The sequence below is a fragment of the Panthera uncia genome, chromosome B4 (genome assembly GCF_023721935.1).
Source record: "Panthera uncia isolate 11264 chromosome B4, Puncia_PCG_1.0, whole genome shotgun sequence".
Lineage (NCBI taxonomy): Eukaryota > Metazoa > Chordata > Mammalia > Carnivora > Felidae > Panthera > Panthera uncia.
In genome coordinates this window covers 70290879-70309402 of record NC_064809.1, presented here as the reverse complement: position 1 = coordinate 70309402, position 18524 = coordinate 70290879, and the positions used below count along the sequence as shown (strand labels likewise).

General features: G+C 38.3%; 1 protein-coding gene across 1 annotated transcript in view; it reads left to right on the top strand.

Annotated features, from left to right (window-relative positions):
• DBX2 (developing brain homeobox 2) overlaps nt 1–18160 on the top strand; it is a 35250-nt gene extending 17090 nt beyond the window's left edge. The window contains exons 3-4 of the mRNA XM_049625338.1: nt 9926–10113; nt 15830–18160. Coding sequence (XP_049481295.1) covers nt 9926–10113; nt 15830–16159 — 518 coding nt within the window. The 3' untranslated portion in view covers nt 16160–18160. The remainder of the gene's footprint in view (nt 1–9925; nt 10114–15829) is intronic.
• The last annotated feature ends 364 nt before the right edge of the window (nt 18161–18524 follow it).

Here is an 18524-nt window from a genome sequence, read left to right as displayed (position 1 = left end):
GTCTCATTAGTTATAAATCTGAAATGACTTTTTTATTTTTTTGTTTATAATGTTCATCGTATTAGCAGCAAATAATAATGAAATGGTGGATTTAGGCTGTCAATAAAGAATTTTACATAAATAACCATGATACCAAAGAACGTTAATAAGGCTTACATCTGCACAGTAATCTTTTTTTATTTAAGGCATTTACTAGATTTTCTTTTTTTTCTTCTTTTTTTAATAATAAGAACAGTTTTTATGCCCAAGCATTTACATTTTTTTTCCATTGCACAGACGGAGGAAAATGAACTGTCCAAGTAATCTTGTATTAAATTTCAACCAAAATGTGCTGACATGTGTGGACAGCCAAAATCAAGGTTTATACTAAACATTTTAATAAGCAATGAAATCGGTGGCCCTCACAAAATTGACTTCACTCTTTCTAAAGTGTAGGATCGGATCAACAGGTTCCTAACAAGCAAGTAAAATATCATTTTGACTCTTGTAACATGATTCACTTGTATAAAATTGATTTCGCTTTTCTTGTTAACCTTTTAGATTTATGATTGATTTGTTGTTGCAATGTGGAAACAATCATTCATCCAGTGCCCTTCTCACATATAATAAATAGTTTAATAGGCTATTTAAGCACAACCCTTACAGTGGGGAAACATTAAAAGGCAGTGGTAAAAGTTCTCCCCTCCCCCAAAGCAGTGGAAGGAAAATCTTTGATATTACATCCATAAGGTTCTTTTCAAAATCACACATTTCTCAGCTAAAATGAAATGGAAACTTGTGGAGGGAAAAAAAACACCTGAAAAAGTGCGGGAGTCTTAATTAGGTAGAATGGCTAATTGAATTAATCAGATAATTATTTCATTTTGTCTTTGAGTACTCAACTTGCATGTGATCGTTCAACAATTCTATGCATTAAAAGACAAAGTTTAAATTTAGAGTAGTAGGATGAAAATACAAGGAGGAAAATATTCTGGGACAAACTGCTCTGCCTCTTCCTTGGGAAATGAACTTCTGTTCTACATCTTAAGATCATTTTGCTATTTCCTCTTCTTTGTGAAACTTAAAAGAACATCACATACTGTCCAAATTCAAATTTAGGATTTTGTTGACTACAGAAGGGAAGGGCCATTACTTTTATTATTGTGAACGTAGGTTGGTCTTGGGCGTCACTGCCAAAGATGGGCGATGCTCTGATTAGTATTCTTGCCACCTGACCTGCCTGTGTTCTCTTTCACTGTTCTCAGCTGGAGTCTGGGTGCCCTGAGAAAAGCAACAAGACCTATAACAGTCCTTCTGTGAGGATTTATTGTTAGCACTCTCAGATCTTCAGAGGGATGCAGCATTATGTGCTAATAAAGAAAGAAGCATGATTATTTTGTTGAAAACCTAAGCAGTTTTATGCAGTAAGTTGAGTATAGGTTTTGACTTCTCAATAGTGAAGGGAGGGGTGTTCAGAGATAAATGACAGTCGGTCAACCAGGAAGAATGTTTAAAGGAGTTGGAGACTCAAAGACAATAGATTTTCCAAGTTGATGGCTCTATTCAACGGTTCTACAGAGGCAGTGAAAGTATTTGAGTAACTTTCCAGGAAAGGAGTTCCCTTTCTCCCCAAATGTTCATAAGTAGTGGAGGCTGGGGGATGGGGAGCAGAGCTACTTAGAGATATAGGGTGCTTGTTCCTGATCTTGTCTGCAGCCCTTGCCTGACCATAGTGGGACCTCTAACAGGGCAGCTAATAAAGTCCTGATTTGAGATTCCCCAGAAGAAGAGCACAAGTACAGAATAGAGGAAAGAGAATTGGCTGAACAGAACAAAGAAGGGAAGGGTTATACTCTTGGCTCAGCATGTGTCTACAGAATGATATGGGGCAGTTGGATTATGTGTTTAGAAGTAGAATGCCCAGAACAAGGGAGATAAATAGTCCTACTAAACTCTAATGGTCAGACAGCCTATTAGAACCTGTTTAGTTCTAGAGCCCCACTTTAAAAGGCACAGTGAGCAAATAAAAACCAGGTCAGGAAGCAGTCAGCAACTAAAATTGCAAAGGATCTATATGTCTGGTCATGAATTTTCTAAAGTGATTGAGTATTTTTTTGGCCTGGAGAAGAGAATAAGGAGAACATGAGAGTTATTGTCAAATTAGATATACCATATTCAGTATAGATGTAAAGGATAGAATTGGGACCAATGAGTGGAGTTTAATGGAAATTGAATTTGGGCTTAATATAAGGGAAAGATTTTTACTAAATCAAATGAATATGATATGGTAATGAAGTGTTATAGTACAGCATTTCCAAGTACTAGATTATATAGAGATTGGAAGGTAGACTTCTAGTTTAAATAAGGTGAGCCATGGAAGGCACTATCTTCTTTTTTCAAGCCTCAAATCCACAAGAATTACATAAAACACACACACACACACACACACACACACACACACACACACCACATCCCCACACGTGAAAATATGAAGGGTTCCATTAGTTATCTAATGCAACCCTCCTGTCACCTTCCTTCCTCTGTTTCTCTGTCACCCTCCTTCCTCTCCTCCACGAACGTGTCATTTACACACAGCACACCTCAAGTTGGAGTGCCCTTCACCAGGCTCATGTCACACAGGGATTTTCTGGGGAATGGTCCTTGGGGCCATTTTAGGATCCAGAAATCACACCTTTGAAACTTTCTATCCTAGGTCACTCTGCCGCTTTAATCTTACTCTTCTCACCTCCTTACCTCTTTGCCTACTCATAACTTTGACAATCTTTGGTATAATTTTAAAGAATATTGATTGGTCTCACTGACTTCAAGTGCACAGCCTAACTTTCTGGCACCTTAGTTTTTTTCCTGTGGAAAATTAGGATGGTAATACCTCCCTCTGGGGATTGTTGTAAAGATGACATGACATGCTGTATGTACTGAGCACATAACAGTAGTACCTGTTGAGCCCCATATATATGGAAGCCACATTTTAAATAGTGATATTCCCAAATTGGTAGAGTCTGTAGCACATTGAATTGGTGGCCCTGGCTTTTAAAGCCTCTTTTCTATGTGTCTTAAACTCTATATCTGCTTATTTTTTTTTTTTAATTTTTTTTTCAACATTTTTTATTTATTTTTGGGACAGAGAGAGACAGAGCATGAATGGGGGAGGGGCAGAGAGAGAGGGAGACACAGAATCGGAAACAGGCTCCAGGCTCCAAGCCATCAGCCCAGAGCCTGACGTGGGGCTCGAACTCACGGACCGCGAGATCGTGACCTGGCTGAAGTCGGACGCTTAACCGACTGCGCCACCCAGGCGCCCCTATATCTGCTTATTTTTATTTTTATATTATATTATTTTATTTATTTATTTATTTATTTATTTATTTAATTTATTGTCACCTGGAAGTTTCCATACAAGTCAGACATTTGTCATGAGTTTAGACATAGTTCTACTAGGTGTTTGTTGCTTATAACAGTTTAGTAGTTTCTGAAAGAATTTTGAGTCACCAACAAGTTCTTAAAGTCTGTATGTTTGTTTTGCAGGCAGAGACTTGAGCACATATTCATAGGCTTAGAAGGAATGGAGGTAGTGTAGGTTCTGTGGTTTGGTTTATGGTTAGATCCAGAGAGAGCCCATAAAAGACTGTGGGGAGACATGGAAAGGAGCATCAACGGTATAAGTAGCATCTTATCATAAATATTCTTTTAGTAGGAACCTAAGGCATATCACCTAATGAAAACCAGCAGGATTTGTGTATTGAGAGGAGTGCTAAAAGAAACCAGGTAGCTAGCAAAGAAAGGAAGAATGTCATAGTCTTTATCTTTGCTGTATTTTTTTGCTTATTCATTAGTTGTATCATATTCACTGTAGGTCTGTAGGGTGCCAGGTCCAGGAGTTAACCCTTTGACCTTCATAACCACTCCAGATTTCTCAGAGATTGAGTCTGGTTTGGGTCCATGACTTCCAAAATGTTAGTACTTACCACATTGGAGAGAATAATTTATTTGTAGATTTTCTCAATGGGAATCTTCTTTGTCTTTACTTGAAAATAGTTCTATAGGAAAACGTATGAGTTTCTAATAAAAGTTTTAGGGATATTGAAATGTGTTACCCCATTGTTTTATTTAAACTTGTAGACCTTGGTGAAGAAGGGGCTAAAGGAGGGAGAATCATGGTCCTTACTTATAAAATCTCTGCTGAGAAAAAAATGTATGTAGATTTTTAAAAATTAGGCTTGTAGGGTCCATAAATTTGCTGTGCATTTCCCCATAGATATGAAAAGTTTTATTAGCTCAGAAAATACAGGCCTTTCTACAGTGCTGAGTAGCAGCATTTTAGGTGCTCCTTGAAAGGCTTTCCTCTAGGGTAAGTTACAGCATAAACTTCTTTCAGGCAAAACCTTCCCCCTGCCCCCACCAGGGCCCTAATATACCTATCTAGCTATCTCCTGTGTTTCTGCCATTCATACCCCACAGTCTGGAGATACCAAGCTGTGTGAGATTCCAGATCCACTGTGTTTTTCCATGTCCTCCTCTCACTTGTGAGTCTGCAAATGCTAATCCCTCTGCTCTGCCTGCCTTTGTCTAGGCTGCCAGCAAGAGGAATTGCTGTTCTTCTAGCTGTTCCTCTCTCTCAGGACTTACTCTGTTAGCTTCCAAGTCTAAGTGGCTTCTCATCTGGCTCTTAAATACTTTCTCTGCTGTGGTCTGTGGTTATTCATCTCACTGTGTTGTGGCTGTCTGTATATTTCTTGGACCTCTCCTTATCAACTGTGAGCACCTGAAGGATGGATTGATCTTCACTTATCAACTGTGAGCACCTGAAGGATGGATTGGGTTCATCTTCACTTGTCACTCAGTGACATCTCAATCACTCCACCAGATTATTCCCAAAAAGGTTGCTATAGTGTTTGCTTGTTTTCCTTAGAAAATAGGACCACACTTAAAATGCAGAATAGATATGAATTATTTGTCCATAACTGTACAGTACCCTATTTCAGTATTTATTTTTGCTTTTTCAGTCTTTTTTTTCCCTGCATTTGAATCTAGTTGTAAGCATAGTATGGATCTTATCATACGCATTAAAGCAGATTTTCTTTGCTGCTGCTTGATCTTCATAGTTCTTTAAATAATTTCACCAAGTGGATATAGTATAATATACATACACGTTTCTTTACCTTTGCATATTTAGTTTTTCCCCCAATTTTTAATACATATGGCTATTATAATGATAGATTATATACATTAACAAATTAAAAATGCCAGAATCAAAAAATCAAGTGATAGGGCATGCTAAATTTGAGGACACAGTTATTAGGCTGTATGGGAGCTACCATGTAGTCAGGCTCACAGGCAGGTCCAGGACAGGGGGCAGAAGCTTATAGTCACAGACAGGAACCCTGGCTTTTATAAGTGTTTCCTCCCTTCCATTTTGACATGTTGTAACATCTGAGTAAAGAAACAGTGTGGGCCAGAGGAAGGAGCCAAGAATTTTGATTCACAAGGTCCTCTTCATCTATACAGAGGATGTCTGTGCCATATGGTTCTTATAAGAATCAAATGAAATCTGGGGCACCTGGTGCCTCAGTCAGTTAAGCATCTGACTTGATTTCAGTTCAGGTCATGGTTTGTGAGTTCGAGCCCTTGTATCAGGCTGTGTGCTGACAGCACAGAGCCTGCTTGGGATTCTCTGTCTCCCTCTCTCTGTGCTTCCCCCCGCCCCCCCCCCCAAATAAATAAACTTTAAGAAAAAGAATCAAATGAAATCTAACAAATGGAAGTGGGTAGATTTGTGGGATCCTTACTGTGGGCTAGGCACTGAAATTTTCTTGTATTATGTCATCAAATCCTTAGAGCAACCCTGTAAGATAAGCTGAAAGAAGCTGAGTGACTTGCTTTAAGTCATACAGATAAGTGCAGTGATCCAAGCCCAGTTCTTCTGTATCTCATCTTTCAAAGTCCTTTGTCCTGGAGAGACATCATCCCAACAGTTGAGTCCCTGTTGGCAGGAGGGCCAATTCCATAGTCTCTATACCAAGAAAAATTCAGAGAAGAGCATTTAGAAAAAGAACATATTGAGATATATTTTTTTTATTGACCAAGAGTTCATAAAGCTACTTAAATCTTTGATAAATAGTGAATGCAGTTGCCAAAACATGACTTCAAGATATGGCCTTGGCATATGACAGGCAAAAGAAAGAAATGATGCTCTAGATGGAAAACTAACCAAGATCTCATGATAGAATGGATGGATAGAGCATCAGTAAAAGCAGACCTTTGCAAAGAATTAGGCTGGATTACATCCCAGAAGCTATGGCATTTCTAAGGAGATGCAAGTGTAACAGAGCTGGAAGGAAAGAGGGAGAGGCCAGTGGTCCTTCTAGCAATGTGAGGAGGAACCAGAATGAGATATAAACCAGGGCTGAGAGACACATTGGGAGATGATCTGCAATCTTTTAGCCAATAGGAAAGGAAGTATCATATTGCAGAAGGAGATTTGACAAGATTTATTCATCTGTTGACACTTTTTTCCTAAAATATAAGTCACATTGTGTTAGAATATATCGTGTAGAGTTGGGAGCCTTTGTTTTGAAATGAGTTGTTTTGGGTTTGAAACCCTAGCCATGTGCCCTTGGACAAAGTTTTTTAAACTATCTGATCTTCATTTTATTCATCTGTACAATGGGGAGAATAATAGTATGTAATGTTGATGGCATAGGTTGGGAGGATTAAATGAATTAATGTGTGTCAGTGGCTTAACACAGAGTAAATATAATGGTACAGAGTACTGTGTGTTTATCATTATCATGTCACACCCTGATTAAACATCTCCTCTTGATTTTCACTACTGTTGGATAATGTCCCAGACTCTTATAATCTTCTATGCTCTGGCCCCATTCCACTCTAATCTCTATGTCAAAGGTCCAAATGTCTTCAAGAGCCTGGTAAGCTGGGTGAGGCTGTGACAGACTGGGGGCCACATGTTCCATCAAGAGGGGGCACCTGCTGCGTTCTCTGGTAGCTCTTTACTTTCTGGGAAGGTGAGCCTAGTGTGGTTCCCTTTGAAGAGATGTCAGAAACCTGGACTTCACATGAAATCTCCTAGTTATGAAATGTGGACAGCTCAATCAGAATTCTAAGACCAGCAAAGCCCATCTGCAGGCTGGATAAGGGTGCCAGCTTGCACCTGCTGCTTCATGCCTTTCCCCAGCCTCGAAGACTGTTTACTTTTCCTCAGATAAACTTTATTACTTCATGCCTTAATGCTTTTTAGAAAAATGTTGAGTGTAGTTGACACACAAGGTTATATTAGTTTCAGGTGTATAACACAGTGATTCAACAAGTTTATACATTATGCTGTGTTTGCCACAAGCATAGCTACCATCTGTCCCAATACATTACTGTTACAATATCATTGACTATATTCCTTGTGCTGTGCCTTTTTATTTTCATAATTTACTCATTCCATAACTGGAAGCCTGTATTACCTACTCCCCTTAACTCATTTTGCCCAGCCCTTCACCCCTCTCACCTTTGGCAACCATCAGTTTGTTCTCTGTATTTATAGGTGTGCCTTAGTGCTTTTAGACATGCAGTCACTCTGCTTAGGTTGGCCTTGGTTCTTTCTCTCTTGAACTGGATTGTTCTTTTAGACTTGGCTCAACCTGCTTTCTCTGAACTAATTACTTCCTCCTTTGTGATACCAGAGAATTTCATAGAGCATTCTATTCTAGGGCTTAAGGCATTCATTTGGTTTTTTATTTAGATGTAATTATTGGGGCGCCTGGGTGGCTTGCTCAGTCTGTGGAGCATCTGACTTTGGCTCAGGTCATGATCTCATGGCTCATGAGTTCGAGCCCTGCATCAGGCTGTGTGCTGACAGCTCAGAGCCTGGAGCCTGCTTCAGATTCTGTTTCTCCCTCTCTCTCTCTGTCCCTTCCCCAATCACGCTCTCTGTCTCTTTCAGAAATAAACAAACATTAAAAAAATTTTTTAAAGAAATAATTATTAAGCACCAGAATGCATACCAGCTATAGCCATAAACTGGAGTCCCTGCTCCACTGGTGCTTATATTCTGCTGTGGTGTTCATGTGTCAGTCCTCCCATGAGAAGGTGAGCTCCTTAAGGGCAGGGACCATGTTCTGTGTCTGGTTTCCTCAAATAAGCTCAGTTAGTCTGATACCAGGTATCAGTGTCCTTTTGCTGTGGTAACAAATTTCTGCAAATCTCCTGTCTTAAAACAATAGAAGCTTATTATCTTATATTTATGGGGTTCAGTAGCCTTAAATGGGTCTCACTGGACTAAAATCAAGTGTCAGCAGGGCCGTGTTCCTTCTGGAGGCTCTTGGGGAGAATTTGTTTCTTGCCTTTCCCTGTTTCTAGTGGCCGCCTGCATTTCTTGGTTTGTGGCCACTTCCTTCATCTTCAAAGCAAGAGTGTAGCATCAGAGAGAGTAAATCTCTGACTATGACTTCCTTGTTTTTCTCCTTCTTCCACTCATAAGGACCCTTGTGATCACATTAGGCACACCTGGATACCCTAGAATACCCCAGGATGTCTTCTAATCTCAAGGTCAGTTGATTAGCAACTGATTCTACACTTGGAACCTTACTTTTCCCTTGTAATGTAATAAGACATATTTACAGGTTCTAGGGAACATACATAGTATGTAATCTTTGGGAAGGCCATTGTTCTGCCTATCACAGCTGGAAAGCCAAATGAATGAATGAATGAATGAATGGTGAATGATGAAGTAAACTCTCAGAGGGTGGGAACCAGTTGTGCAAAAGGCAGAAAAAATAGTAAATATCTCTGACCTGAAGGAGTTGATGATCACTTGGATTGGGGAGTGGTGGTGATTGGGGGTCTTCCAAACTTCCTTTCTCAGATTGAACATCTCAGACTCCTGTAAGCTTTCCTTGACATCCCAGATTAAGATCAGACCCTTGCTTTGTGCTCCCAAGGCAGCCTCCTTAGGAATACATCCTTACATTTGTGATGCTAGTTGAGTAAATGCCTTCCAGGGGCACCTGTGTGGCTCATTCGGTTGAGCATCCATCTCTTGTTTCAGCTCAGGTCATGATCTCAGGGTCAGGAAATCGAACCCTGCATTGGGCCATGCTAGGCCCTCCCGGTGGAACATGATGAAGATTTTCTCTCCCTCTACTGCTTGCGTACGCTGTCTCTCTCTGGAAAAAAAAAAAAAAAAAGGAAGAAAAGAACAATACTGAAAATTCAAAAGCTATTTATTTTATTTCAAAATAAGTAGTTTTAAAAAATTAAAAATAAAATAAATAAAAATAAATGCCTTCCACTAAATCTTACAGGTAATGCATACAATAAAATATATTTATCTTGTTTCTCAATGTGTAGCATTGAGCAGACGGCCTGGCATATGGTAAGTGTTCAAACTTTGTTGAGAGAGAAAACAAATGAATAAATAAATGAAGAAGTAGAGAAAAATTTAAAAATTTTTAATGTTTATTTTTGAGAGAAAGAGAGAGCATGAGTGGTGGGGAGGGGGCACAGAGAGAGAGGGAAACAGAATCTGAAGCAGGCTCTAGGCTCTGAGCTGTCAGCACAGAGCCCGACGCGGGGCTCGAACTCATGAACCATGAGATCATGACCTGAGTTGAAGTCGGACACTTAACCAACTGAGCCACCCAGGCACCCCATGGGACCATGGACTTTCTAACATGGCACCCAAATTGGGAGGGCGAGCAGATGTACTTTTATCTCATTGGGGAGCGAAGGGCATTTATCAGATTCTCAATGGAGTCCATGACCAAAAACATGGAAGAAGAACTGCTCAAAGTGTGCCGAGTTCAGAGATGAGAGTGTTTGGCCATAGTACAGAGAAGGAAGATGCTGTCCTGGGAAAGGCAGACTGACTTCTCCTTACTAATAAAGCTAACCAGGTTTTGTATATGTCTTCCCCCTCTAGGAGAAGAGAATGTGCTGTCCCTCCTGACCCAGGACTCGAACTCCAAATCTCGGCGGGGTATTTTAAGAAGAGCTGTTTTTTCTGAGGATCAGAGAAAGGCTCTGGAGAAAATGTTTCAGAAGCAGAAATATATCAGCAAAACAGACCGAAAGAAACTTGCCATCAGCTTGGGACTAAAGGAATCACAGGTACTAATGAGCAGGAAGATGTCCACTGCTCCTGATTTCTGAAGGAATACAATGAAACCCATGCGTTTGGCAAATATCTGTTGTACTAGGTATGGTGCTGGACCCTAAAGTGCTATTGAAATGATTTTCGCAATTTTTTAGTGGGTGGAAATACATATCACAATTCCTATTTGGAAATAGGTCCATTTGCTGAGAGGTCTAGGTTTTTGCATGCTTAAATCTTCCTAAATGAAGAGAAACACTAATGATGTGGCATTTGTATCATTAATTGTTTGCTCTAGTTTCAGAGTAGACTACATAATGTTCTACAAAAGCAGGAACCGATTTCCCTTTTTCTTCATTTCCAATCCCAAATCCATTCCCAAATGTGTGACTCATAAATATCTCTAACTAGATCTCATTACTCTGCATTTTGGGCTTATGTCAAGCACAGTAAAGTAGTTTCATAGTTGCAACACTTACAAACCTTTCTTGTACATTAAGCCACTAGTATTGGACTATTTAATCATTTTATAATCACCATGTGAAATAAGCACTGTAATCATTCTCATTTTCTAGATGAGAAAATGTAGAGAAGGGAACACAGATAGGTCTGATGTCACGTAGTGAAGCTGCTTGGGAATTGGGCTCTCACCCCAGGTTACCTGACTCTGGAGTTGTGTTCTCCTCCACCTGGTGCTATCCTGTATGGTTGTGCCGCATGTTCACTGCACAAGGCACTTGACTAAGAGGGATGGCAGCAGTTGAAATGTAGCAGGTAGTCCATCTGCCAAGCTGGCTTTTGTGATGCAAGGCTACAATCCACCTGGATTTTTTGAATTAGCTTCAAGGCACTGAAGTTGTTAGCACAGTCTCTGTGTTAACCACTGTGCTCACCTGTTCTTCCCTCGGTACAAATGACCTGGTTTCTAACTTTGGATTTTATTAAACCAGTTATTTTTGGATGAAACTCTCCTTAACCTTTCTTTCTTTCTCTTTAACTGCTTCCTTTCCCTAGGGAAGTGATCTGTCCCTCCCCCCACGCCCAACTGCTTCTAGCTGTAGGAAGCATTACGTGGTGTGGTAGAGTATAATTGGCCTGGATCAGCCAGTCTGTGCTTTCCTCATTGTGTGGTACTAATGAGGTCCCTAACCTTAATTGACTGCTCTATGCCTCAGTTTCTCACTTCAAAAACAGGGACAAATGTAGGAATTCTATGTCACTGAGCCATTCTGTGTATGTGATAGATAAATCAGCTGCGTGCAAGACACTGTGCGAAGTGGGCAGCAAGGAGTGTTGATAAGGACTGATTGAGATACACTCTTCGCACGCAGGAATTTACATGAGCAGCTGGAAAAATGAAGCAGAAGGTCATGAACAGTTAGATAATAACAGTTAGATAATATTGTCTCCTATGTTATGAGACAATAACATAGGAGACATCACCTGGAAGGTTAGATATACTGCCAAATAAAGGAGCTAGGTCAGTGGTCCTCAAAGTTACGTATCTCTCTGGAGCCTTATGTTAATCTCCATGTCTGGGGAGGACAGCCATATGACTGGTCCCTATACCCCTGGGGAGTCTAGTGATGGAACTGTCTCATCCTTAGAGGAATTGTTGGGCCTGACTAAGGAGGCACAGAAGCTCAGTAGGACCCACCTGCATCTCACTGATATGGATAAAAGTCTCCAGAGTTAGAGGGGAGAAACTGTGCAGGTTGGGGAGGTTGAGTCAGAACTTGAAGTAAGTGTTAAAACAGGAAACGTGGCTAGGTTTGATCTCACAGTGCTCTGAGACCATGTGAACATCTTTGATAGTACATGTCATCTTTTTTTAAAAAATTTTTTAATGCTTATCTATTTTTGAGAGAGAGAGAGAGAGGGAGAGTGCGAGCGCTAGCGGGGAGGGGCAGAGAGAAAGAGGGAGACAGAGAATTAAAAGCAGGCTCTGCGCTATCTGTGCAAAGCCCAGTGTGGGACTTGCACGTTGAGAACCGTGAGATCCTGACCTGAGCCAAAGTTGAGTTGGTTGGACGTCCAACTGACTGAGCCACCCAGGCACCCCAGTTTGTATCATCTTCTTAAGAACAGACTATTGGAAAGGGGATGCAGCAGGCATATCAGAGAATATTTACGAGGGGATGACCATAATCTGTCCGTTCCAAGAAAACAAACTTTTCCTTGTTTGTATGTTATCGTCTAGTTCTCATTCACAGGTGTATAGTGTTACATAGTTGATTGTATTGTTTTTAAAATTCAAGTGCCTGAGGAATGAATACTTTTTATGTCACTGAATTTGGTGAACATCTCAGAAGTAATTTCACATTTTCTTATTTGCATATACATCTAACTACACAATTAACACATGGCATTTCAAACAAAGGGGAAATTGGTAAAGTTAAAAATGAAAACTCATCTCCTCCCTTTCCAACCCAACTCCTTCATTTACTACTGTCATTTATAAATGGCTCTTGTTTTAATTTCTTTGATGAACCATGTATTATCTTTTTCTTTAAAATAAATGAACACAAACGCACCATGATTACCATGTGTCCTTACATTTGATGTCATTTATCCTCACAGGGATCCTATGAGGAATCTACTTTGATTTTATAATAGGGACCTAGAATTGAGACCCAGAATTGTGTGTGCATGTGTATGTGTTTCTCCTTAACTGCTTCCTTTCCCTAGGAAATATATACATATATATATATATATATATATATATATATATATATATCAATATAAAATATATAAATATTTCCATTTATATATATATAAATATATAAAAATATATATAATATAAATAAATATATTTTATATAAATAATATTATATAATAAAATAAATAAATAATAAATAAATAATAAATTAAATGAATAAATAACATAAAATAATATTTTATTATAAATAATATAAATATATTTATATAAATAAAATATATAAATATATTTATAAATATATATAAATATATATAAATAAATATATATAAATATATAAATAAAAAATATATAAATGGGATTATTCCCTACATATATCTTGATTTTCTGAAGGAGAGGACAAATAATCTGTGTTACCAACACCCAGATCAAGTAGTAGAACCCTATCACCAGGCCAGTAGTCCCTTGCAGATTCCCTCCCGGTTACTGTTTCCTTTTCTGAGACTACCCACTATCATGGCTTCTAACAACATAGATTAGTTTTGCCTATTTGGGGGTAGTTTATATAAACAGAATCATTCGGTACAAATTCTATGGTATATGGCTTCTTTTCCTTAATATTGTGTTTGTGAGATTCATTCACATCTTTGCAAGCAGTAGTAGCTCATCGGGACTCATGGCTGTGTAGTATTCCATCACACGGTTTACCACAGTTTATCCATCCTCATGGTGGGTGTTTGGATTGCTCCCACTTTTTAGCTATTGTCTGTATTATTTGTAGCAGTTATTGTAGCTGTTATCAAAATAGTTGGAATATTATAGTTAGTGACATTTTCTTGTTACAGCCGTTGCAGACTCTCCAAGTTGGTGGTTTCTTTCATTGTGGTAAAATATACATAACATAAAATTTATGATTTTAACCTTTTTTGAGGGTACAGTTTAGTGGCATCAGGTACTTAGTTCATGTTGTTGCACAGTCATGACTACCTTCAGTCTCCAGAACTTTTTTCATCTTGTAAAACTGAAACTCTGTATCCATTATGCAGTGACTCCCCATTTCTCCCTCAATCCAGCCCCTAGCAACCACCACTTTCTGTCCCTATGATTTGACTGTTCTAGGTACTTTCAAATGAATCATTTGTATTTGTCCTTTTGTGATTGGTTGATTTCACTTAGCATATCTTCAGGGTTCATCCATGTTGTAGCACGTGTCAGAATTTCCTTACCTTTTAAAGCTGAATAATATTCCATTGTATGGATATACCACATTTGTTTATGCATTCACCCATCAGTGGACATTTTGGTTGCTTCTGCCTTTTGGCTATTATGAATAATGCATGAACATGGATCACAAATATCTCTTTGAGTCTCTGGTTTTAATTCTTTAAAGTAGTTTGTGGCTTTTTCATGTTTGTGGTATCTTTATTTACACAGAAATTTCTCATTTTTATATTGTCAGCTCTATTTTTTTCTTTTGTGGCCTTAATGTTTTATGTCATGCTTAAAAAAAAATTCACCTCTCCATGACTGTGATGATATCTTCTAGTTTTTTCTAAAACTTTTATACTTTTGTTTTTGTGTTTAGCTGTTTAATCCATTTGGAAATTGTTTTTGTATTTGTTGAGAGGTAGAACTTTTCATTTATGATTTTCCCCAAAGATGTACCTTTGTTTCAATACTGTTGATTGTGAAGGAACTTTTTTGATGTTTTTTTTTTTTTCACTGAGATATCACCCAGAAACAACTCTTGATATGCAGAAAAGCGACGGGAAAAAGAAAATAATGAATGTGGCACCAGTGGGCACAAATAAATGTCTTAGTGAAAGCCCACTAGAAATACTTGGCAGGCTTTCTAGGAGTAAATGTTCACCACAAATAATAAATGAGTTCATGAATAGAACCAAATGCTCTGGTATGTACACATTAGTACTGTTTTCTTATGAAAAGCCTTAACCACAGGATTGTAACTGAGATGGCAGTCTTTTGGACTCACTTGCCTGGGGTCAGGTTCTTTGTAGCCATTTTGAAATTGCCAGTCAGGTTGAAAGAATGAAGAAGTTGTTTTCCCAATCTGAAAAGACCATCTCAATTTTTTCCTTCATTGGGAGAAATACTTGGTAATACTTCAATGATTTTTTTTTATGTAGAATTTTCTAGTTTTTGTTTTAAAAATAGAAATCCACTAAATTGTTCATGTAAAGATGCAGTGTAATGCTCAGGAAAATAATGTGATTGGATTTTGAGATGTCAGGAAACCTGTTGTGAAGTTTTCTGACCAGGCACAGTTGACTATGTAGCAGATAAAGACAGAAGTTAGTAGTAAAGACAGACTCCAGTAGGGTGAGGTGGAATATGGCTCAAATTAGAAACCACTATCATAAGTACAATTGGTTGCTGTTTATTGAGCCTAATTCTTCAAGTTTGATAAATCCTTAGACTAATCAAACTTGGAAACTGTATAAAGCCTGGAATTGATCAAAACATTATAAAATGTATTCTTAATTTAGTTTTCTAGAAGTTCCTGATGAAATCTAAATGTTATAAGAGCCTGGGCACTGGAGTAGCACAGTCTTGGATTCTGTTCTAAGTGCTTCCATTTTACTAGCTCTATGACTTTGAACTGGTTTATCACTCTGAACCCCAGTTTTCATACGTGTGAAATGAGGACTTCTTGCATTCACCGTGAGGATTAAGTTATGTATTCGGCGTAACATGCATGCCTTGACACCTGGCACAAAATAAACATTATTACTAGTCAATGGCATTTCCTTTTTATAAATAAATTAGCATTGCCTAAATGATGTTTTAAACTATTGAGAGTTAAATCAGACATCATACTTGTAGGATGTAACCAATTTATCACAGTCGTTTTGTTTCATAAGTGTGTGGATATTATGCTAAAGTAATTTCTCAGATATTTTTGAAGGAGCCCAGTGAAAAGTGATAAGGACTTTGCTAGGCTGGCTGTCATAATAAGGTATTTCGTAGAAGGTACACTAGGAGAAATTAAAGTTTAAAATACTGAAGTGAAGTAACATGGAATAAGTGATCGTTTTGTCCAATTATTTTGTCAATAGGTGAAAATTTGGTTTCAGAACAGAAGAATGAAATGGCGGAATTCCAAAGAGAAAGAAGTGCTTTCCAACAGGTGTATCCAAGAAGTAGGCCTTCAAGAGGATCCTCTCTCACGGTCTGCTCTGGGGTTCCCTTCTCCATGTCCTTCACTCTGGGAAGTCTCCCAACAGCACTCAAGTCCAAGATGGAGGGAGAATTCGCCAGAACCTTCAGAAAGACTGATCCAGGAGAGTTCAGGCGCACGGCCCCCAGAAGCAAATTCACTCCAGGGTGCCTTGTATTTGTGTTCTGAAGAAGCTGGAGACAAGGGTGTACTTACTGGGGCTGTCTGAATGGAAGCCTTCCTCCTTGTTAATTTGAAAAGGACGCCTAACTAATAATATTTTGACTCTAAAGCCAGCTAGCTTGTGCCTCATCAGTGCCTAAAACATAATATCTTTGGAGTGATGCACGAACTAATGCTTTAGGAAGTCCTCTCCAGTGTTCTCTTGTTTGGCTCCCAGACTCAGGCTTAATTTTTAATTTGTAAGTGGAATAGAATCTCCCAGAGAGTACAATGGAACTGAAAAGAATTGAGAGGTATATAGTTGGGCTCAGTCCCTACTCTGAGTGCGTGTATATACGTGCGTGTCTCTATGTGTGTATATATATAAATATTCATGGAAATGCATCAGTAGGAGCTAGTTCCTCTTTAAATATTGCATCGAGCAAATTCATTTCCTTTTATTTGAGGAAAAACCAACTGTTGACTGAATGCAATTAATTTCTTGAAAATAATGTAAAATTTGGATTTTAGCCCAAATTTTCATATCACAAGAACATGTTTTTAAAAATTCTCTATTTCCTGGTTTCTTTTAGAATCTAGCTATCGAATTTTAACAGTTCAGCTCAGCTGTCCTAATCGAATAAGCCACTGTTAGATACATACACCGAAAGCATATACTTAAAATTAACACAACAAGCAAACTATAAGAATTTCTGAATGATACTGTTAGTACCCTTAATTTTCCAAGTCTCTGGCCTTTATTAGGACATCAGTGAGTTACCCATTTAACTAACAGTTATCTTTTGATCTCTTCTCTGTAAGGATGGCCTTTAGTTAAGGTTTGCAAAACAAAACGCCTTTAAAGGCCTATGAGTGAATAAAGGGCATGGCCCACCTAAAAATATTTGAGTTTAATAATTTAAAAAATACTGTGTTGGGCACATGAAACATCCATGCCAAGCAGTTTTTGACCTCTGGCCAAGATTTAAGGAAGTGTCACAGTTCTTAAAATGTTCCCAACTGAACTTCAAAACACAATACTGATGGATTCTAGAGTGGATTTCTGTTTGCACTTCTAGTTATAGACTCAATTTTCCACTTAGGTGGTATACACCACATTTTTAGGTTATTTTTGTGTATTAACAGACACCACACAGATGTTTTATGTGTTTTGAGTATCCTGAAATAGTATTATAAAATTGCATTTCTGGTAACGATTTGCTTAGTTAATCTGGAAATTTTTATTCTAGGTCCAAGAAAGAATTATGTTTCACTTTGAAGGAAATGAGGCAGAAAAAGGAAATGATGTGGTTTTGAACTTGGTTATTATTAATCTGTGGACAAGAAACATTATTAGAAGTTCATGATGTGGAATTTTGTTAGTGAGGAATCTGTGTAAAGAAAGTGGCTTCTAATTTGCTTACATTCCTAGTTATAGACTTTGAGGCTTTCGGGCTTAAAGAAGGTAATGTCTTAGAAGACAACAGTTTCAGTCAGCATCAAGAAATTATTTTGTGTGAACGTAATTTGAATTGGGGTATGCTAGCCTGTGCCTTTATCTCTAGATGTTTTACTTAAAAGTCCTCTCAAATAAAGCTTGTCTCAGTGTCTCTGTGGGAAGTAGGAGCAGGGATCTGCTGACAACAATTTAAAACTTAAAACTCGTCTTTAAATGATTTATAGTATTGTTTCTTTCCTTTGTATAATGTTAACCTCGTTTACATATATTGGGTCCTTTTTTATGCTCTAGAGAGTGTGCTAAGCCTATTAAGGTGGATTAATTCATGACAGTCCTCATGACAATAGTCCTAGGAAGTAGGCACTGTTACTGCCAACATTCCTGTTGCCCAGATGAGGAAGAAGGGACAGGACGAAGGCAGTGTGGTTAGGGTGATGGCCCTAGGTCATGAGGTTAATGAATAGAGTTTGGACCCTGGCCATCAAGTTTCAAATCTTGAAATCTTACCAACCATATGGGGGTGCATACCACTGTAGAATGTATTCACAAGTTTATGGGATGCATTGTAAGACATACGTTTTGGGGATTACAGTAAGATTTATTAAAGAAATTCAGAAGCATTTTGTACTTTATGATCTCTTACTTGGGGAATGGTTTTCTTTCTGGTATTCTCTTCTCTGTTAACTTTGAAGTTTGAGGAAAGTAAAGAATTGCAGAAACCTTCAACTATCAAGCCTCTATAGACGATAGTCCCATAGGAGTGTTTAAGTGAAATGAATTTTTTTTTTTCTTATTCATGGCTAAAAATTATGAAGTGCTTACCTATGGTTAATGGTTCTGGAGGATAACTTGAAGATCAAATGAGAGCAATCTGCTTCATGGCCATCTTATGACCCAGGTGTTAGATGTGGGTTAATTGGTGCTTAGATGATCTTCCCCCAGGGTTTCACCCCAAGCTCTGAGGCTCAGCAGA